The sequence below is a fragment of the Crinia signifera genome, chromosome 3 (genome assembly GCF_055691185.1).
Source record: "Crinia signifera chromosome 3, ASM5569118v1, whole genome shotgun sequence".
Classification (NCBI taxonomy): domain Eukaryota; kingdom Metazoa; phylum Chordata; class Amphibia; order Anura; family Myobatrachidae; genus Crinia; species Crinia signifera.
The window spans coordinates 217,515,032-217,537,930 of record NC_139219.1 but is presented as its reverse complement, the minus strand read 5'-3'; the positions used below and the strand labels follow the sequence as shown (position 1 = coordinate 217,537,930).

Here is a 22,899-nt window from a genome sequence, read left to right as displayed (position 1 = left end):
CACATATGCCCCCCACGGTGCCAGGTATGCCCCTACGGTGCCAGAAAGCTGGTATGCCCCCACAGTGCCACAAAGCTGCTATGCCCCCACAGTGTCACAAACTGCTATGCCCCCACAGTGTCACAAACTGCTATGCCCCCACAGTGCCACAAACTGCTATGCCCCACAGTGCCACAAACTGCTATGCCCCACAGTGCCACAAACTGCTATGCCCCCACAGTGCCACAAACTGCTATGCCCCCACAGTGCCACAAACTGCTATGCCCCCACAGTGCCACAAACTGCTATGCCCCCACAGTGCCACAAACTGCTATGCCCCCACAGTGCCACAAACTGCTATGCCCCCACAGTGCCACAAACTGCTATGCCCCCCACAGTGCCACAAACTGCTATTCCCCCCACAGTGCCACAAACTGCTATGCCCCCCACAGTGCCACAAACTGCTATGCCCCCACAGTGCCACAAACTGCTATGCCCCCACAGTGCCACAAACTGCTATGCCCCCACAGTGCAAATTTCCCAGCAGCAGCACTCACCGTTGTTGCTGCTGCTGCCAGGCGGGGAGAGGACAGTCTGGTGTCCCCCTGCAGTCCTCCTGTCATGTCACCGATGGGAGGAGAGCACAGCACAGCACACCGCACATCTCCTTCCCCCTCACTTCCCTGTGACTGGGCCGTCCACCAATCAAAGCTCGCTGGCCGGCTCCTGATTGGCTGCTGGCCCACGAGCTCTGATTGGCGGACGGCCCAGTCACAAGGATGCACAGTAAGGGGTAGGAGAGATGCGCGATGCGCGCTCTCCTCCCCTCAGAAGGAGAAGGGATTCAGGAACCGGCAGCAGGGGGGACTGGGACGGACGGCGGGCGGCGGGCAGCAGTGGGAGCAGGAGCCGCACTTTACAAGGGGGAGAGCCGCATGAGGCTCAAGAGCCACGGGTTGGCCACCACAGTCATAGTAGGATAGTATTCATTATTAAGCATAGGCACTAGATATATTTTAATGGGGGACAAGAATACATCTAATAAAACGGTGATTGTTGGAACAAGAAAAGTGATGACTGGGCTGGGAAGAATGATAAGAAATATACAATGCTTGCATAAGACAGAGCGGCACACCCTGCTTCTGAATAGTCTTATCAAATTGCAAAAGCTATTTTATAAAGGTTAATTATTTAGGTCTTAGTTGGACAATAAAGTGCATGAATTATGTTCGCATGTAGATAAGCAGAAATGGTAATAACTGTTGGCTAACACCTTCATTGAACGAAATAATGACAGCTATATCTGTGTCTGCAGAGTGACCGCTGTATGGGGTGCACATTATATTCTGCTGAATATTTCTGTGGGGAAAGACTTCAATATTAACAGTGAGTCCAGAGCTTTCTGGAATATCCTCTGTATACAGTGCCAAGTAGCACAGTCAGGCTGGAAACACATGGTCCTAAACTGATGGCCTAGCTGAGCAGGAAGCATATGTCAAGCTCCATCCCAGATAATTAGAGGATGTGACCCATAAGCAGTAACAAAAAGACTGATGATATTACAGTTATCATTTATCCTCCACCGCAAAGGAAACATTTATAGCAGGGGTGGGCAATAAACGGCCCTTTATCTGTTGTTGAACTACACATCCCAGCATGCCTTGCGTCATGTTTAGCATGGTCAAATAGCAAAACTAAGGCAAGGCATGCTGGGATGTGTAGTTCATCAAAAGCTGGAGGGCTGCTTATAAAACCCCTGATTTATAGTATATAAAACTAGTTCTATAGAGCAACCATCCTTTTTTTTTTTAAAGAAAAAATACTGCAAATAAAATGGAACAAATCCCGCTTTTCTTTTACTTACTCTGTCTGCTACGGGTTGAGGATCCAGCAGAACTAGGGCGACTGGTTTGTTGTGGTCCAGACTGGGAAAACTGAGGAGCTATTGTAGGTGTCTTGGCCTTGCGGGGGCTGGTACTCTGCACTTCAGGACTGCGCGGGTGCCAGGTTCTGCTTTGGGAGATTATGGGGAAAGGTGGCAATGTAAGAGTGTGTTACTCGAGTTACAGGTAAAAAGTTAATCTATGTAGTGAAAGGATACCATGAAGTGAAAGCACAGTGTCATATTGATTAACATGATATTATAACCTTTTCACCAATCATTATTTGTTGGGAAGATCATGAGGCAATCACCTGTTACTGTGCCCATTGGTCTTCTCCAAACCAAGATCTAGAATTCGAGGTGAAGAAGGAGAGATGTGTCCACGCTGCTCTGACCGACTGGGCGAGGAAAACAGCTGGGATGACTCTGTGTCAATGGCTAGACGAAAGAATAGGATGGTAAGTAGGAAGTCAATAATCTAATCTATGAATCAATCCCAAAAAATTTATGTAATCCATATAAGGATCCATACAGCAATGGCATATAGCTGGAAATCACGTCATGCCTGCATATTAAACAGTCAGCAAATACACTATCACCAAAGAAGGAAAGCATTACCACAAGTCATACTAAATTCTATTCCCAATGTATCTATCCTAAAATGTTTGTTAATCTGCTGTTTGCCACAAAAGACGTTTTTTTTATTTTATTAATTTTTTTTTCCGAGGGACAAACAGCACTGTTGTCAGATGTGTTGATGCTGGTTACTTCCCAACACAGACACACACAACTAGAGCATCCATACACAGACTGCTTCCTGTCACACAGGATAAACAGACAGATTTCCTGATTTCTCTGGAGAAGTTTTTGGACATTTCTTTGAACATCTGCACGTCATTGCTACACCTGCTCTGGGGCCAAAGAGCGGACATTGTGTAAGACTTCTACATATGGTTTTAGTGCTGAGAAAATCACACACAGACCTTAGGCAGCGTAGTTAAACGGTTTTGTCCCTATTTGAATGCCAAGAACTAAGATTTGATATCCAAGGCCCCCGTTTGGTGATGCAGGAACCTATTTCTTATTTAGGGCACATAATTGCTCCACAAGTAAAGTCTTCATTGGACCTCACATTCCAAGCAATCACTGTCTTGTTCTACGCAGACAATTTTACAGATACAACTGCTACCATAGATCACTGCTTGTACATGATGGCATTGCACTTAGATGAAGACTGTTATCACACAAGAATGGTCTACAAAATCGAATCCAATAATCTTGAAAAAGGATGGTTACATTTTAGGCAGCTTTGCCTTCTTTTGGCGATAAAAAGGATAAGCATACTTGTGTAAGAATATCTTACATGTTGATGAGGCCGAGTAATCGGCAGTACCAGGGCGGCTTCCACTACGTGTGGGTGGTCTTGACACTTGTAAAATTCTGAAAGAGTTTGAAGAAACTGATGGCAAGACTGTGTTTTCTGGCCTGGTAAAGAAAAATATATGCAAATAGAACATTTTACAAGCTCAATATTGAAAACACAAAAAGCGCACACACACACACACACACAAAATAAAACAAGGTATTTACAATCCATGATGCAGCATCTTCATTTGACCTCTGCTACTTGTGCTACTTGTATATATATATAGAGATATATATATATATATATCTATATCTATATATATATATATATATAGATATATAGATATATATATATAGTTTTTTGGTGTTGCTCGGCACTCCGGACAATAAGGCCAACTACCGTGGTGCCCTCAATGAGGTAATGTAGTCCAAAGTTCTAACGTGTCTCCCAAGAGTCCAGGATAGAACAGAGAGCGGCACTCAAACGGACTTTAAGAAATCAGAATTTAATGTTCAAGGTGGTATAGGTGGCATCATATGGGCATCATCATCGACGTTTCAAGGCAGTGAGCCTTTTCATCAGGATGCGCTCAAAGTGCATATAGTGCTGTAGTGTATGAACACTACAGCACTATATGCACTTTGAGTTTTTATTCATATTCCCAAGGCGTCTTCTGCATGACAAACAATGATCCTTTGGAAAAGCTTGCTTTAACTGCAACTCAGAGCAGTATGAGGAGAAAGGGTCTGTGTGCCATGCACTTATAAGATGGGCAGACTTAATGGGCCAAGTGGTTCTTATCTGCCGTCAAATTCTATGGTTTCTAAGATCTGGCATTTATTGTCTTTACATTCTACTGCTTTTTCATGAGCATATCTCCATATTGAAAAGGTCCTTTCTGGAAACCCACTAAGAAGAAAACAAATTTCCATAGTCTCCAAGAATCTGTACTGATCAAGTCCATTTGCACTCTAAAAAAGATCTGATTCCTTACATGCACAATTCCATCGGTGCACCATCCCCAGAAGCAATTTTATGGCTCATCATAAGTAAAGCCAATTTCATACTCCACTGGAAAGTCTGCATTTGAACCCATTGGGAATTCCCTATGTCTGCTAAGCCTTTCTGTATTATGCTGCACATTTTAAAGAGCCGACAGAACCAAACAATCCTTTCATAAAGAACACACTACGAGAATAGTAGTATGGGGGGAAATTTAATAGGATGTGAGATTTGGGAGGAAATCTCCAGTTTTTTTAAAGCGGCAATCATTTACACTGCAAAACCAGTTTGATTTTGACATGTAAATGATTGCCGCTTTAAAAAAACTGGTGATTTCTTACCAAATCTCTCACTTTCTGAATCACTCATCCTATTAAATTTCACCTATAGTATACAAGTGTACACTTGTACTACTCAGCTCTCTACAACACATTTAAAAGTATTTCAAATATATATCTTTATGATCCTATTTGTTATTCAACAAAGTACAGAAATCAATTAGCACATTGTATTATGTTAATAGAGCACCTGACTACATACATTGTATAAACAGCCCGGTGAGTACCAGGGGTTACAGGCCTTTGCAATGGTTCATCCACACTCTGCAGGACACCTGGAAACATTCTCCTCTTCACTTTCAGAGTATGGGTCATGATCTGCGAGAGGCGGAGATAAAAAGGACTATCATATATAGCTATTTATGTAGCACATGCACATATTATACAGTGTTTTACAGATAATATTTAATCAGCCCTTGTCCCAATTAAGCTTAGTTGAAGATAATTTATAGATACCGTAGTTCGAGGAACAGAATAGGCGGCACTCCATGGGATTTTTTCATATAAATATTTTGATTTGTAAAAAGTGCCTGATACAGCAAAAACTTGCCAACGTCATCAACCTTTCATGGCTATTAAAGCCATTTCTTCAGGATGGCGGCATAAGAGTGTAAAGTGCTGGTGCAAACAGAATAAAGCACCAGCAGTTTACACTCTTACGGTGCTATCCTGAAGAAATGGCTTTAATAGCATGAAACATTGATGTCTTTGGCATCAAGAAACTTCTATGGACTTCTTTTGCCAATAAATACTTTTTTAAGCCTTTATTTAAAGTGAATATATCTAGAAATATACTAACACACACATACACACATATATGCATGCCTCTCTCCCAATATCTCTTAGTCCAGTGATGGCTAACCTTGACACTCCAGCTGTTGTTGAACTACACACATCCCAGCATGCCCTGCATCAGTTTTAGCATGGCCAAATAGTAAAACTGTAGCAGGGAATGCTGGGATGTAGTAGTACGTTTATTTATAAGGCGCCGCAAAGTGTCCGCAGCACTGTACATAGCAAACAAAAAACAAACTACAAGGTAACGTACAGGGTGTGTTGAAAAATACAGTATAAATAGGGGTATAGCTGGTAAAACTAAAATCAGCATCAGCTCTGAAGTAGGTGTCAAAATTGTCGAGGAGACTGAAGATGAAGTAGAGGAAGGGAAGAACAGGACAGGAGCACAGGTGAGGTAAAGAGGTAGGGTGAGTACATGAGGAAGGAGGGCCCTACTCATAAGAGTTAACATACTAAAAATAGGTGGGTGGACGAACGAAAAACAATAGGATAAGTAGGAACGGAGGCAGGATAGGAGGATCAAAAGAGGTTAGGAGGAGGGATAGGCTAGTCAAAAAAAGGGGGTTTTGAGGGAGCGCTTGAAGGAGGCAAGGGAATCAGAAAGCCTGATGGGTGGCGGGAGGTTGTTCCAGTGCAGGGGGGCAGCGCGAGAGAAGTCTTGGACACGGGAGTGGGAGGAGGTGATTAGGTGAGAGGTCAGTCGGCGGTCAGCGATGGAGCGAAGAGGACGGGAGGGAGTGTGGATAGAGATCAGTGAAGAGAGGTAAGGAGCGGTGGAGGAGGAGAGAGCCTTGTAGGTGGTGGTGAGGAGTTTAAAGAGAACTCAGGAAAGGAATGGGGAGCCAGTGAAGAGATAGACAGAGGGGGGAGGCGGAGGTAGAGCGGCGGGAGAGGAAGATGAGCCTAGCAGCAGCGTTAAGAATGGATTGGAGAGGTGCGAGGTGGGTGAGAGGTAGCCCAGAGAGAAGGATGTTGCAGTAGTCAAGGCGGGAGATGACAAGAGAATGAATGAGAATTTTGGTCGCGTCAGTGGAGAGGAATGGTCTGATGCGTGAGATGTTGCGTAGGTGAAAGTGGCAAGACTGTGAGAGCACGAATGTGGAGGGGTGAAAGAGAGGGAGGAGTCAATGATGACACAGAGGCAGCGCGTTTGGTCGGTGGAGGTGATCTCGGTTTCACCAATGCTGATGGAGATAGTGGGAGAAGAGGGGATGTTCGGGGGATGGAAGATTAGAAGTTCAGTTTTAGCCATGTTTAGTTTCAGGAAGCGTTGGGTCATCCAGGCTGAGATGGCTGTGAGGCATTCGGAGACCTTGGACAGGAGTGATGGGGATAGGTCGGGGGAGGAGAGATAGATTAGGGTATCATCAGCATAAAGGTGGTAATGAAAACCATAGGAGCTGATGAGGGTGCCCAGAGAGGTGGTGTAGAGGGAGAAGAGGAGAGGGCCAAGGACTGACCCTTGGGGAACACCGACTGGCTGCGGGGTAGTAGGAGAGAAGGAGCGATCGGAGAGGTATGAGGTGAACCAGGAGAAGACCGTGCCAGTGATGCCAAAGGAGCGGAGGGTGTTGAGCAGGAGAGGGTGGTCAACAGTGTCAAAGGCAGCCGACAGATCAAGCTGGATGAGGATAGAGAAGAGGCCTTTGAATGTGTAGTTCAACAACAGCTGGGGTGTCAAGGTTAGCCTTCAATGTCTTAATCCATTTAAAAAATAGAGCAGACAGGGGTGTGAGTCCCGCACAGAGTCTACCCCCACCTCAAGTTCCACTTCAGAGTGGGCGGATACTTGTTGTGGAGGGTGTGGCCTGAGTAGCCTAAACCAACATCGTTACAGAATTAGGCCCACAAGGGGTCAAATTTTTAGGTTGGTGGTGCTCCCATGAGTCCGAAATAACTAAGACAAATGGTTGGAGAGAAAAGAGAACTCTTTTTCTGGGGCACTCTTATGATTTTAAATGGATTTTGGTAATTTTAAAATATAGCTTTTATTAGAGTTATAATAAAATAAAGGGTTTGACAAACACACATATATTATATATGACAAAAACAAATTGTTAGTACGATGTGTTGCTGGATACCCGTTGATATTATAAGGGATGTATTATTCTAATTCTCTTCCCTATTTCAACTGGGTAATAAGTTAATGGAGGTAAATTCCTCTAAGCACAGAGATTTTGATACAGTTTAACAAGGAAGTATGATTTTGTAACAGATGATTCACATAATATGTTACTTTCCAAAGTAAACTAGGCAGATAGGTATCTCTGCCTGGGTTTCAACAATAAGAGGGTATTCTATATTCCCTTCTAAATAAACACTGTATTTTTCTAGACAGCTTGATATTCCCTCTTGTATACACTCAATCTGTTGAGGGTTTTAACTTATTCTTATTCTTTTGCCCACATTAATATCACTGTAATTATTCAATAACAGATATTGCACGGACAAAGTATCTATGACAGGATAAATTACACTTAATGACTACAAAGCAGATATTCCAGCTGTACCACCAAAGGGGGAGAGAAATGTCCAGATATCTATTAGCTGGACCATACACCCACGCACTGGGTATGTGTCTCTTTTAATGCGAGCTGGCTGTGCTAATGTAGCGAGTGATAAGATGTCGTGCCTCAAAGTTGGATCACCGTGATATTCTGTTGTCTCTAGGTCTTGCAGAACGCTGCATAGGACCCAAGATGAGAGATATCGGGTGTATTTGAGGTCAGAAAAAGACAGTAAAGCCACACTTCTGCTGTCAGGTTTCCATGGTTTTGTGGGACCTGTTGCTTTAAAGCATTGCAGGACAACCACAGCCCGTACTGGCTGATGAGAGAGTGTGGGAAATGCTCAGGATTGCTAGGTTTTGAAAGATTGTAAGTAAATAAGCTATGTTAGAAATAGCGATTGATTACTTGTTTGCCAGTAAATAAGGATGTCTTAATTAATCACCAAACTAAACTAAACAATCCTATAGTCAATTAATTCAAAAGTCCAATCGACATAAGCAAGTTGACATGAGCATTGTATCAATTCACCAATTAGTTGGTGCGTGTGGTTGGTTAGAAAGTAGAGATAGAGATAGGCCTTGTGCAGTCAAGTTACCTTCTGCTTTCCTGGGGTCATACCACGGTAGCGGACCCACAGGATGAGAGAGGTGCAGGTGAGCGCAGTCCGGCTAGGGGACATAGAGAAAGAGAGAGAGATCGACGGCTTCCCCTATCAGGTATTGCGGTCCCGGAGTCCTGTTACTGAATTGTATTGCAGGAAGCGCCGGGAGCCGCACGCTGATGTGAGAGCCGCCGGTTACCTTGTAGCGTGTATGTGGGTGCTGTCTAGGGAAATCCAGGCAGTTGGTGAATTGATACAATGCTCATGTCAACTTGCTTATGTCGATTGGACTTTTGAATTAATTGACTATAGGATTGTTTAGTTTAGTTTGGTGATTAATTAAAACATCCTTATTTACTGGCAAACAAGTAATCAATCGCTATTTCTAACATAGCTTATTTACTTACAATCTTTCAAAACCTAGCAATCCTGAGCATTTCCCACACTCTCTCATCAGCCAGTACGGGCTGTGGTTGTCCTGCAATGCTTTAAAGCAACAGGTCCCACAAAACCATGGAAACCTGACAGCAGAAGTGTGGCTTTACTGTCTTTTTCTGACCTCAAATACACCCGATATCTCTCATCTTGGGTCCTATGCAGCGTTCTGCAAGACCTAGAGACAACAGAATATCACGGTGATCCAACTTTGAGGCACAACATCTTATCACTCGCTACATTAGCACAGCCAGCTCGCATTAAAAGAGACACATACCCAGTGCGTGGGTGAATGGTCCAGCTAATAGATATCTGGACATTTCTCTCCCCCTTTGGTGGTACAGCTGGAATATCTGCTTTGTAGTCATTAAGTGTAATTTATCCTGTCATAGATACTTTGTCCGTGCAATATCTGTTATTGAATAATTACAGTGATATTAATGTGGGCAAAAGAATAAGAATAAGTTAAAACCCTCAACAGATTGAGTGTATACAAGAGGGAATATCAAGCTGTCTAGAAAAATACAGTGTTTATTTAGAAGGGAATATAGAATACCCTCTTATTGTTGAAACCCAGGCAGAGATACCTATCTGCCTAGTTTACTTTGGAAAGTAACATATTATGTGAATCATCTGTTACAAAATCATACTTCCTTGTTAAACTGTATCAAAATCTCTGTGCTTAGAGGAATTTACCTCCATTAACTTATTACCAAGTTGAAATAGGGAAGAGAATTAGAATAATACATCCCTTATAATATCAACGGGTATCCAGCAACACATCGTACTAACAATTTGTTTTTGTCATATATAATATATGTGTGTTTGTCAAACCCTTTATTTTATTATAACTCTAATAAAAGCTTTATTTTAAAATTACCAAAATCCATTTAAAATCATAAGAGTGCCCCAGAAAAAGAGTTCTCTTTTCTCTCCAACCATTTGTCCATTTAAAAAATACAAGTTGTTGACGTATCTGTAGACCGAGCTGTCAGTCTATACCAGGGATCCTCAAACCATTTTGCTCTGGGACCTTATTAGACAACAAAAATAATTACAGGACCCCAGCAAGGGACACATTTTTTACATGTGTTGTTAGCAGACAGCACATACATGGCAGCATTGTGGAGGTACAAATTGTGGAGGAGTCCAAAATAACAGACAATTCAACAGATTTTCAGACTCCTTGAATCAGTGAAGATTAGAAAAGTCATCAGCCTGCTGCTCAGCAACAGGGAGTCGCGACCCCATACTGTGAAGGTCGGGACCCACTTTGGGGTCAGGACCCACAGTTTGAGAACCGCTGGTCTATACAGCCAATTTCAGACACAGAACCTTTTCTTTTTCCTTTATTCTACTATATAATAAAGCCTTGAATATGTGTGAAAATCTGTTTTAGAGCGCTAAAAGTGCACCAAGACAATATTGTAGCTTACAGAATACATCTTGACTATGGAAGTAGACATACCCCTAAGTACTCTGTGGTCAGTAGCTTTTCTCCAGTCAGTTCTCCAGGTTGCGGTTGAATGACTTCATCCTTGTCTAGGTCAGCTTCCAGGACATCTTGTTCTTCCTGAATACAACACAGTATACGTGTGCCATTTATTGAGAGTATAACACCTTCATTGTTATCAAATTCAAATATGCATGATCACATAATAGCGGTGTGCTTATTTTTTTTACCTGCAACCCTGCTTCGGAACAGTAGCATATTTTATTTTCATGACCTGTATTCTGATAAGCAAGAGAATTTCTCATTCTGTTCTAAGAGGTCTCAATCAACAAAATAGGAAATTGCTCACCTCGCTTTTTCTTTAACATGAAAATTTTATGACACACTCTCCTCAATATTGCTGCCTCCAGTGAGGGGACTGAATAAACGCTATAGTATATAGACAGTACTTAATTTACCATTTTTATGATTCTTTTATGTTTCTGTAAAATCTGTGAACTAAAACATCCTTTTTAAAGCAATTACTCTAATATACCAATTACTCTATGTAGCAATCAGTCTGCTGCAAAGAAAATTATCTATTATTCAGCTTCAAAGAATATCATTCTGGATAAATGTGTTGCATACAAACTTGTGATACAGGGCCAATCAAATATTATACAACCGAGATTGTAAAGTAAAGGTTACCATACAAGGTATGCGTGCGATGCAATGCGATCGGCAGGCAATACAAAAAGTATGTGCAGCACATACTTTTTGTACTGTGCGATGAGATGCCTGCAGGAGCACGCGTATGGGCACCCTCAGCCATTTAAGGAACAGACCAGCAGCTGGCAGTATATTTCATCAACATGGTAGTTCCTGCTGAATTATATTTACAAAAGAGTAACTGATACTCAATTTTTACCTATTATCGTATTCTGAAAGCAATTGATCAGGTGGTCGGTCCTGAGGTGCAAAAAAAACAGGGCGGCAATGCTGTTTTGTGCCCTAGCGCAGTGCAAACAGCATTGCCACGAGGCACTTATGTCAGAAAATGCCGGTACTCGCAACTAAACACCTGTGTGTACCGGCATTCTCCAACTTAGCAGCGCGCTGATTAGGATAGAGCTGTGAGCTGCTCCTGGCACTATAACATAGTTCTGAATAGTATCGACCCAAATGTGGTTAAAGTTCAGAACATGACTAAACAGTTTCAGATCATTAAAAAGCCTCCTTGCAACCCCGCTTCGCTGGCCACGCTTTAGGCACATCTAACATTTCGATGTCCATGTGAATAGTGAAACTAATAGTTAATTTAAACTAATTGTTAACATAATAATGTCTTATCTATTCGCACACATGTTCTGCAATATAATGTAATAAATCCCCAGGGCCACCTACCCCACACCTCCCTAGACCACCAGGCGATCGGGCACTAGGCCCGTGGGCATAGTCAGGTCCTTCTGGCCTGTGGTCATACTAGTCGGGCCTTCTCAGCCTGGGGGTTATTTCATTGTTGGGCCCCTAGGCCTTGATTCCTATAGAGTTGGGGCCTCCAGGCCCCTGGTCCCCTTCCCCCTGTGACCCTGTATGAGGCAGTAGGCCCGTGGCCTCTATAGCCGGGTGCAAGGCCCGAGGCCCTATAGCCGGGCGCTAGGCCCGTTGGCTCCTCAAGCCAGGCACTAGGCCTGTGATCAGTGACAGGCATTAGGCCTGAGCTGCAGCTAGGTCTGTAGGATGGTAAGTGACTCTGGCACTAGGCCAGAGTCACTGGTGTAGTTTATCGGTAGGCACTAGGCCTAGAAGGGTGATTCAGGCCCCTAGGTCTGCAGGTTAGTAGGGACAGGCTCTAGGCCCAACATTGTGGTTTACCCAGAGCATGAGGTTTCCCATGGGTGGTTGAAGTAGGAGGTGGACGGGATGTGCGGGAGACCCCTCGTGGGTCGCTAAGTAGCTAACAGGAATATTTTAGAGTGTGCATACGCTGGCCAGCTCTAGCTACAGTAGGTAGGAAGTGTAACCTCAAAAGTTAGGTAGAGGTTTGAAGTGATTGTTTGGTGGTAAAGTCTTGTACGGTTTGTATATTGTGTCTGTGCAAAGCAAAGTTCTTCAGGTTGTATGTAATAGTTGTGTTGCACCACACACACTTAGTCAGTTCTAAGGATTTGTGTTGAAGTTAAAGTAGTCGTGCCACATTTAGGTTGTGTTAGGCTCTGCACGTGTCTGGTGTTTTTGTCTCCTTACAGGGACCTGTGAGGAGAACTGAGGAGTCCAGTACAAGAGTGAGGATGGTGAGTGTCATCTTGTCCCTCTGTGTGTCCGTCTCTGCCTATCTTCTTTCCTTCTTTCTTAAGGGCATACGTGGACTTTGCACCCCCGTGCAAGGTCAACTCATCAGCTAGGTGCACAAGTGCCAATAGGTGACACTCCGGGTTCTGAGGCGGGGTGCCGATGATGATGCTTCCCGGAGCCCAGAGCTTCCTGTTGTAGAGACATTGCGGGATGTAGAGTGCATCAGTTTGCGTCCAGGAAGAACCGTACTAATCACCTCTCCTTCTCCCTAGGTGTTCGTGTCCGGGTGCAAGAGATTTCCAGGACCATAGTTTGTCATGGCCTGAAGGTGAGAGGGTGCGGTGCAGGTAAGTGATCAGGTTACACCTGCACTGCACCGCATGACACCCCTAGCGCACAGCCACCAATCCACCTGCTTTTGTTGGGAACGCAGCCAAATCCAACCACGTTTTGGCCCCGTTTCTGAAAATCTCAATCCAACTTTTTTTTTATTTTTTAAAGATTGAGGCAGGGAGAACGGTGCCGGGCGAGCAGCAGCAGCTCACCCGGCACTGTCCACCGGGCCTCCTCCCGGCGCTGAAGGGCGGCCCTTCCAGCAGTGCTCACTGGCAGCAGGCTGCCAGTGCGGCTCCCTCCAGCAGTTCCCTGTGATTTTACACACAGGGAGCTGCTGACAGCCGCAGCACAATGAGAACAGGAATGGCTTAATCCAGCTGACAGTCAGATTTGGCTGCTCAATTGAATAGGGCTTGTCGGATCCATTCCGACAAAAGAATAACGGAATGTGTAAGCACCATATCACTATGGATTGCAAGTGCGATTATAGTGCACACGCACACTAGTGGGTACACTATTTGCAGCAAATAAGTTGTGTTTGCTGTGAACAGACACTAAGTTGAATAAGGACACATCTGTAGCTAGTTTACAGCTGGTCTTTTTACCATTATTATTTTTTTTTCTCTTATGCAAACTTATCAGGTTCTTGAACATCTGCACATGTTAAATAAACTGAACATTACAGAGATTAATTAATCAACTACTGTATCTTAAAGGGTGTAACAGGCAAAATACATGACAATTACAACACACAAAGGATCGGCATATTGAAGGGCGTGTGTGTGTACAACTGATAAGGAGACTCGTAGCTGTACATCACTACGAACCATCTGTCACTTGCACAGGTGGCCAGCCACTCAATAGAATTTCTGTCCATTCAGCTTGGTCAACCTCAATCTCCTGAAAAAGTCAGAGAACCTAATCACGCCCACTATCTAACTAATAGACCCTGTGATACAATATACATATACAACTTATTTGCTTTTTTGAATAGAACACCTTACATTTCTTAATTTTCTGTTTAATTATTGATCATTAAACTCCCATTCTCTGCCCTCCCAGACTGACAGCACACTCTTCAACTGTCTCCGTCCCAAGGCTCAGATAACCAAAGTAATATAAGCAACCAGTGCTTAGACTGACAGCGTCAATTATCAAAGTATAACGGACCTCCTAAAGCAGGCATGTCCAAACTATGGCCTTCCAGCTGTTGTGAAACTACAATTCCCATTATGCCTTGCCACAGTTTTGCTATTAGGAAATGCAAAAACTATGGCAAGGCATGCTGAGATTTGTGGTTTGACAACAGCTGGAGGGCCACAGTTTGGACATGGCTATCCTAAAGTGTTGATCTTGGGAGGCACAAATAAGAATGCAGGTGACAAGGAGTAAGACAACAAAAACAATTTCCCCCACACAAAAAATATTAAGCTGCAAAGCATCTGACAAACATTCATATGTACATTTACACACAATTATGCATAGCCCACATTGTGTTTCTCTTTGAGCTTGGTCTTGGTGAAAAGAATCCTTGGAAGCATTGCTACCAGAGGAAATAGTTAAAAATTGTAAGGAACCAACACGATGGGGAGAATTTACTACCGTGTTTCCACGATAATAAGACCTACCCCGAAATAAGCCCTACCCTTATTTCTGGACAATGGTCCAAAATAAGCCCTACCCTGAAAATAAGCCCTAGCTAAATCCCCATTTTTCCTGAGTCCCTGCGCTAAACTACAATGCTTCCAGCTCCGCCCCCGCTACCCCTTCCTCCCGCCCCACATGAAATGGATGCTGCTGCGGTAGCAACCCTGGTACCGCTGAAGCCTCTGCTGGCATCAGTGGTCCCAGGGATGCATTGTGCATGTGACGTCACCGCGCACCATCCAAGACTGAGCGGTGTCTGTACGGTATACAGGCGGGAGCACAGTGACAGCGGCGGCGGAATGGCTGTAAAACGCGGAAGGAAAACTAAAGGAAAGCGGTTGTGCCGAAAGTATAAGGTGAGCGGCATGATGTGGATACGGTAAAAGCAGGACTGAGGCTCATGATGTTGATAAAAGCAGGACTGTCAATGTTAATTAAAATAAGCCCTACCCCGAAAATAAGCCCCCCCCCCCCCCCCAAAATAAAGACAGTGTATCATTATCGAGGAAACACGGTAAGATGGGAGTTTTATTTCACGTAGGATGATGCTATGGGCAACCAATTAGTCTACTTCTTATTTATTTATTTAGCATCTTCTAGAAGATAATAGTATCTGTTTGGTTACCCATAGCTACATTGCATGTGAAATAGATCTCCCATCTTAGTAAATTTCACCCGATGTCTCCTAGAAAGAAATGTAGATATTTGTCCTCAAAGATTAACCATTCACTTGACTCATGTCAACATCTGATTGACCCCAATTCTCAACTACCTGTAAAAACTGTCTAGGATAAAAGGACCATTCTCCTGGATGGAGGATTTGTTTACTGGAAAATCCATGTTAAAACAAGTTGATCCTTCGGAAAGAGGATCAAAGCATTCGAAAACTATTTCATGTCACAAAAAATACCATGAAAAAACAGAAAACCTTAAACAACAGAGGACATTTCCAGGGTCAAACTAAGGTGAGATACTGGGCAGACCTGATCTACAGGACCTACTGACTGCTTATTGTAATGCTGGCAGCTATGGCTTCTGGAAGGAAATAGCTTGACGTTATATAACCACATGTATCCAAATCCCTGTGCAGAATATATACATAATCCAGCTGAATCTGAATGCTGTGCTTTTAACATGCCTTTTTGACAAATTTCATTATACCCTGGCATTTTTCACCAGTGATTGAAAGACAATGTAACCAATTGAAATGCAAAAAAAAAAAATGTTTTTTTTGGGCTACTGTATTTTACCTAGATATGGTTAGTGTTTAAATACAGATGTTAAATTTATCCAAAGTAAGAATATTTAGCTGGGAGGTCATGGGTTATTCAATTAAGTGCCCTTTTTTCTGCTCACCCCCATAGTATTCAATTGTGGGCGTTTTCTGACCTTTTTGAGTACTTTTTTATTTTTTATTTTTAAGTCTTTCCAATTTTTTTTTTATGGCGAATCGGCATGGGCAAAAAACGTAAATGCCCACAAATTCAACCAAAAGTGGGCGAAACCATGTGAATCGCTGGCAAAATGTTTTGACTGTCAACTTTGCAAGTGTTGGCACAATGCTTAAGTCGACCTTCTGACCTTAGGCATGTCAAACTATTGCAGGTGTTGACCTAAGCCCTCAACCACACAAGAAAATAAAGTACTGAATGGGTGCACTAGAAGTCCTATCATTATATAAAAAGTATACCTTTTATTTGTTCAAGATAAAAAATAGGTGAAATAATAAAACACAGTAAATAAGAGTGAAAAGAAAAGAATAAGTGTTTTCAAATGTAAAGGACAACTGTCTCATAAAGGCCAATATTTTCAGGGATAATGTGTCCTTGTGTGTTTAAATGTGTCCCAGGTTCTGATGACAAGTGATGTCTAATAAATAATAGATGTCAACGCTTGTTTCTTATTCCTGTGAGGAATTTAGTTAGATTAATTAAGGCCCCCATACACTAGGGCGACTTGTCCTGAGGACAAGTCGCTCCCGACTTCCCCCTGAGCTTCCCCGGCAGCTCCCCGGGGGAGCTTGATAAGATTGGCACTTGATGTGCCATTTTTTACATGTAATAAATCGTCTCGATTTATCACATGTAAACCCGGGGAGCAGGGGGGGGGCTGCAGAACAGGGCTGCTGGTGGAGGGCGCTGCTAAGGCAGCGTGCAGGGGACGCTGCGGGGGACAGTGACAGAGCCGGGCAAGGAGAGGCGGGAGCTGTCAGTGCTGGAAAAAAAAGCCCATACAATGAATGGGCAGCCTGTGATTGGCTGAGCGCTCTCTCAGCCAATTGCTGACTGGCTGAGAGAGCGCTCAGCCAATCACAGGCTGCCCATTCATTGTATGGGCTTTTTTTTCCCAGCGCTGACAGCTTTTCCTGCCCGGCTCTGTTACTGCCAACTCTGTGTCCCCCGCAGCGCCCCCCTGTCTTACTAGCAGCGCCCCCCTCCCCCCCCCCGCCCGCATTGACGGCTCCCTGCGGAGGTAGTGCAGGCGGGGACCGCAGGCGTCGCAGAGCAGAGACCGTCGTCGCAGAGCAGAGACCGTCGGTGCGGCAAAGGGCCGAAATCAGATGAAATTGGCCGAAAATCGCATAGTGTATGGGGGCCTTTAGTGCATCAATAGCAGTCAATGGAGAGAAAAAGAGTTCCTCAATACAATGTATCTATTATTGTAATAAAGGGCTAGATTTATTTATCCCCGTGCGTTATGGAAGGGGATAGCGCTTCCCCTGATCTATGACATCTATGTGCAGGGCAGGAGGGTTAATGCAGATGCAATATTTTAAAAGGGGCGCCTGCACCTTACCTGAGCTATGATCCGGCGATGTGAGGCTCCGTTCCTTATGGAGCCCCGTCCCGGATCGCCATCTTGGCTATAAAAGGCATCTAAATAATACTAGATGCAAGTGCCGGAACATAAACAGGTAGGTCATCAGATCACCACAAAAAAAAAAGTCCACCACCAGTCTCAGATTTGTACAGACATTTTTAGATTCAGGAGGAAAAGTTACCTTGGTGTTCCAAATTTCATGGTGATTCCTTAATAAACACCCATGATACTTCAAACAAACTGGCTAAAGAAGCCATGATTAGTAAATAATTTAATAAATTGAAAAATCAATATGTAATATTATCTTTCCCCCACCCAGAGCTATGTCCCCTACTAATATCTCTATCACTGTTAACAACACCATCATCTCCCCTGTTCCCCAACTCCGCTGCCTGGGTGTCACTCTTGACTCCCCCCTCTCCTTTGCACCCCACATCCAAGCCCTGGCCCATTCTTGCCGGTTCCAGTTACGCAACATTGCTCGCATCAGGCCCTTTCTCTCACAGAGTGCAACTAAGCTGATTATCCACTCATTAGTCATCTCACGGCTTGACTACTGTAATGCTCTTCTCACTGGCCTCGCTCAATCCCAACTAGCTCCTCTCCAATCTGTCCTCAATGCTGCAGCCAGGCTTATCTTCCTCTCCCGCCGCTCTAACTCTGCTACTCCCCTTCAACAAAATCTGCACTGGCTTCCATTCCCCTACAGAATCCTCTTCAAACACCTCACACTCACATACAGGGCCATCTCTAATTCCATTGCTCCATATATCTCTAACCTCATCTCCATTCATACACCCTCCCGCCCTCTACGGTCAGCTGACGACTGTCGTCTCTCCTCCACCCTGATCACTGCTTCCCATGCTAGAGTACAGGACTTTGCCCGTGCTGCACCCCTTCAGTGGAACGCACTCCCTCGCTCCATTAGACTCTCCCCGACCTTGCAAAGCTTCAAATGGGCACTGAAAACTTACCTATTCCTCAAAGCGTACCCTTCCACTGCATAAACCAGCTGGTTCTCCGACCCCTTGCCTGTTTACATCCTGCTATCTAACCACCACCCCCTCGCTTGCACCTCTTGTAATCTGTCTGTCTCCCCTTCCTACTAGATTGTAAGCTCCTCCGAGTAGGGCCCTCCTCCCTCCTGTTGTCAAAGCCCACTTCTCTTCACATTTCACTCACAGTTCTCCTTTACTCCAACACTCAGTGACCATCTTCATACTCATCTCCATCATTGGCCTCAAGCCTCTAGTTGTATGTTGATTGGGTCCTCACTACTTACATTTAAGCTGTAATGTGTATTGAACTATGGTGCTCTTTATTTGTACTGTATTTTTGTTATTTATTCAATGTTATGCCAAGTTTTGTCTCCCTGTATTGTTCCTTTGTACGGCGCTGCGAAACACTTGTGGCGCCTTATAAATAAAATTATAATAATAATAATCTAATTGTCAGACAGTCGAGATATTTGCCAGAAGTAGTTGTTTTAACCCTTTGAATGCCAAATGAATTTGTCAAAATAGGTGAGAAAATTGCCAAGAAAACATTTTTATTCATTATAATGACCTGTGATGTTTACCTTATATAGTAAATATAATCTTTTTTTAAACAAAATTTTTCATTTGAATTTATATAACAAATGTGAGCGACACTGGCAGCTGTTTAACCCCCGCGCCGGCCGCTCGCTCTATTCAACGTACTGGGGAAATCCTCGCCGTCACAGGACGGCGAGAATTCCCCAAAACAGCGAGACCCGCGGCTACTGCAGAAAACTCGCAGTTTTTAGCCGTGGGTCTCGCTGCTTCTGGAGCCGCATCCGCCAATTCCCCCTCGCTCAAAAAACGGAGCGAGGGGGATTTGGCGGATGCGGAGGCTGTGTTGAATGCTGTCAGGGTGAGTGGTGACAGCGAGCAGGAAGACCTGCTCGCTGTCACCACTTGCAAACAGCATTGAATACCTGCCAAAGGGTTAAGATCCTCTCTAATATAAAAAGAGCATTTGCGATGCATAGCTTCTTCAGCCGTAGATACAGTCGCACACTGTGTATCAAATGTAAATATGAACATAAAATCCTGTGTCTGTATAAAGTTAACTTAAGCAAATTACTATCAGCATATGAAAAGCAGAGTGGAATCACAGGAGTGAAAGCTACAGCTTGTTTCTTGATGACACTATGATGTGATCCTTATAGGTGTATTCATGATCAGTAAAGTACGCACCTCTTCATCTTCCACTTCTTCCTCATCCTCAGATTCTGCAGATTCATCAAATTTTTCCTCTGGTAGTAAAGACAGAAGCAGAAATCCAGTTACTTAATTTCTTCTCTAGCTAGCATCTGGTTATTTAAGCTACTGGATATGTATAAGAAATGGGAAAAGAAACATTTTTTTTTTTTAGAATGTGTTGCAAAGCGGTGTTCTACAAATGTAGATTATACTGTAAATTAGAGGAATTCTTTTTATTTGAACTCCTTTTGTCCTGGGTGGGTAGTCTTCCACCTTCAATATTTTTTCATTATATCGCAAAAATATTGAATGATTTCCACCAGATTTTTCTTAATTAGCCATCAATCAAGAAATCTAAAAAAAATTTCAACCGATTCAAGTGCTGGGTTAAACAGGTTAAGGTGTAATAATTACTAGGATAGGGACTTTGGGTCTGATTCAGAGTTGTTCGCAAAATCTTTCTTTAATGGGCAAAACCATGTTGCACTGTGGGTGGGGAAATTGTAACAGGCAGAGAGATTTTGTTTTGGGTGCCGTGTGTTCAAATTCAAGTGTATAAATAAAGCAGCCAGGATTTTCCCTGCACAGAAACAATATAACCCACCCAAATATATCTCTCTCACATGTTACATCAGCCCCACCTGCAGTGCACATGGTTTTGCCCATTAAAGAAAGATTTTACTTTTGCGAACAACTCTGAATCAGGCCCAGAGTCCCTTTCCTAGTAACTATACCTTAACTTATTTGACCCAACACTTGAATGGTTCACATGGTTCAGCGCTGCACTTTGCAAAAGATGACAGGAACATAAAGCGCTCACAATGGGTGTGAAACCATTGAGCTAGCCAGTAAAGTGTGATGACAGTGTGCCCACCAATGTGCAAGGACATCATGACACAAATCAAATACACACAAGCACCAAGGATGCTGGAAGGTTATGTGCATTTTTTGAACCAAGATTCTGCTCTCAATGGATCTCTTCTGCTCCGACGGTTACCTCCCAACATAACTTAAATAGCGCTCTCTGCAAAAAAATAGATGCGTGGGGGTACCCAAAAGTAATTCCCCTTTTAAACTAGAAAGCGCTTGCAAGCTGGGTACAAAATCCTGGGTGCAACCCAGCTGGCAAGCGCTTTCACACTAGCCGTCCGACCTCGCATAAAGCCAGGCAGGTGGCGTAATCAGGAGGTGGGGCCGGGGCGGTGCTGGGACATGTCAGCATCTTCCAGCGGCGCCTTTACAGTGCAGTGAATGGTCACCGTTCACACTGCCCCTGGCCCCACGAGCATCCCGGTCCAGCCCTGGTCAAGACCTGGGTTGAAATCCCGGAACATTGGACCTGGGACAATCTTTCAGGACCCTTTTACAATGAGTAAATGAATCACTGACTGGACAGTTCTTATTTTAAACATATCTCAATAAAGATATTTAAATTTTAATTCATACATTTCTCTCAAACTACTTTTGTGCGCCAACAAAAAAGACATTCTTCTCTGTCCCTTTTTCTGTTCCCCTTTTACAATGACCAATATATATATATATATATATATATATATATATATATATATACTGGGTTGTTGCGCATTCATGTAAAAATTCCAGTAAATATCTGTCAGTGTTAAAGGGGCATGAGAGGAATCGTGTCCTAGAGGGTGGGGCACTTGTAAGTACAGGCTTACGCCGCTAGGGGAATTTTTGGGGAACCCTTTTGAGTCAGTGTGCCAGATGATGTTGCATAGAAAAGTAGTTGCATAGAAAACTGATGAAAATGACATGAAAATTTGTCAAGGCATTCTGGAAGATTGAAGTCGGACCACTGACAAACTCATGGCGTTGACTGGGATTTTATTTGGAATTTTGAAAACATTGAGTCACGATTTGAGGTGAAAACGTCCCAATTTGTGGCAAATAGATGACTGGCTTTCCATCATGAGAATGCACCTGTTAAGCATTTTTTAACCTAAAACAACATGAGACCTTTTTGTCACCCACACTGTATTCACCCGATCTTTTCTTTGGATGAAAAGAGGCCTAAAAGTAAAATGTTTTGCAGATATTGAAGAGGCGAAATAAAAACGTCAAAAGTACTAAAAGGCATCGCCAATATGGAGATTAAAAAATGTTTTGATCAATGGCAAAATCTTTTAAGTAAATATATTGAAGTGGAGAGTACTTTGAAGGTGACTAAAATTTCAAAATGTACAAGTAAATACAGAATTTAAAATATATGAATTTCCGTCTCATACACAAAGTTATAAATAGCCCATAACCATGTAAAATATATCTGTTATTGTGTATAAGATACTGAAAACACATGCACACATCTCTGCCATAACTATTGTATGGAGTGGAGAAATCTGCCTGGATTGCACATTACACAATAAATTGAAAAAGACTGAAGGTGCCAGGGTTTGTAAGAAAAAAAGGGTAAAAAAAGAGGGTAAAAAAAAAAAAAGGGCATGTGTAAATGTAAATTGTAGCCTCTCTTTTAATAAATAGCTACATATGCTACCCAAATAGTTTGCGGACCAAGTTATTATGTGTTTTGCTGACCTGAGTTGAGCTGCCGTATTATGAATTCAATCTGCCGATTCATGTCTGTGTTGCCTTCATTAATAAAACATCTCAGAATCTCCTGCATCCCCTAGAAGTGAAACACACAATAGTTTAAATGCTAATGCTTATTGTAAAACTAGCTTATGACAGGCATGAAGCTAGAAAATGGTTAAGGGATGAGCAAAAGCAATGGCTATGAAATGTAAGCAACATAACTAAACTATACAAAAACACTGCTGACAATTAACTATTTGTAGAAAGAGAGAACAATATATGACTGATTCATGTTTGTAAGTAAAGCAAAAAAGAAAAGAACATTGGCCCTTATTCAGATCTGATTGCAGTACCAATTTGTTCTAAAAATGGGCAAAACCATGTGCACTGCAGGTGGGGCAGATGTAACATGTATAGAGATAGTTAGATTTGTGTGAGTTATTTTGTTTCTGTGCAGGGTAAATACTGGCTCAGTTTCAACACACCCCACCCAAATGTAACTCTCTTTACATGTTACATTTGCCCCACCTGCAGAGCACATGGTTTTGCCCATTTTGAGAACAAATTTGTACTGCGATCAGATCTGAATAATTGCCTTTGTGTCTACAGCAATCCACATTGCCATGCAAGCAAGGGGAGGAAATATTAATATATTTCTGTGCAGGATAAATACTGCCTGCTTT

The 22,899-nt window shown here is 43.1% G+C and overlaps 1 protein-coding gene across 5 annotated transcripts in view; it reads right to left on the bottom strand.

Annotated features, from left to right (window-relative positions):
• The window catches only part of ARMC9 (armadillo repeat containing 9), a 154,927-nt gene that overhangs the window by 9,659 nt on the left and 122,369 nt on the right, over window positions 1-22,899 (bottom strand). For 4 of the 5 annotated variants that reach the window (XM_083177456.1, XM_083177458.1, XM_083177459.1 and 1 more), the window contains 7 exons: window positions 22,220-22,310; window positions 19,661-19,719; window positions 10,380-10,484; window positions 4,770-4,885; window positions 3,225-3,346; window positions 2,173-2,299; window positions 1,844-1,992 (listed from right to left, as the gene is read on the bottom strand). In XM_083177456.1, coding sequence (XP_083033582.1) covers window positions 1,844-1,992; window positions 2,173-2,299; window positions 3,225-3,346; window positions 4,770-4,885; window positions 10,380-10,484; window positions 19,661-19,719; window positions 22,220-22,310 — 769 coding nt within the window. The remainder of the gene's footprint in view (window positions 1-1,843; window positions 1,993-2,172; window positions 2,300-3,224; window positions 3,347-4,769; window positions 4,886-10,379; window positions 10,485-19,660; window positions 19,720-22,219; window positions 22,311-22,899) is intronic. The other variant, XM_083177457.1, reaches the window with a different exon arrangement.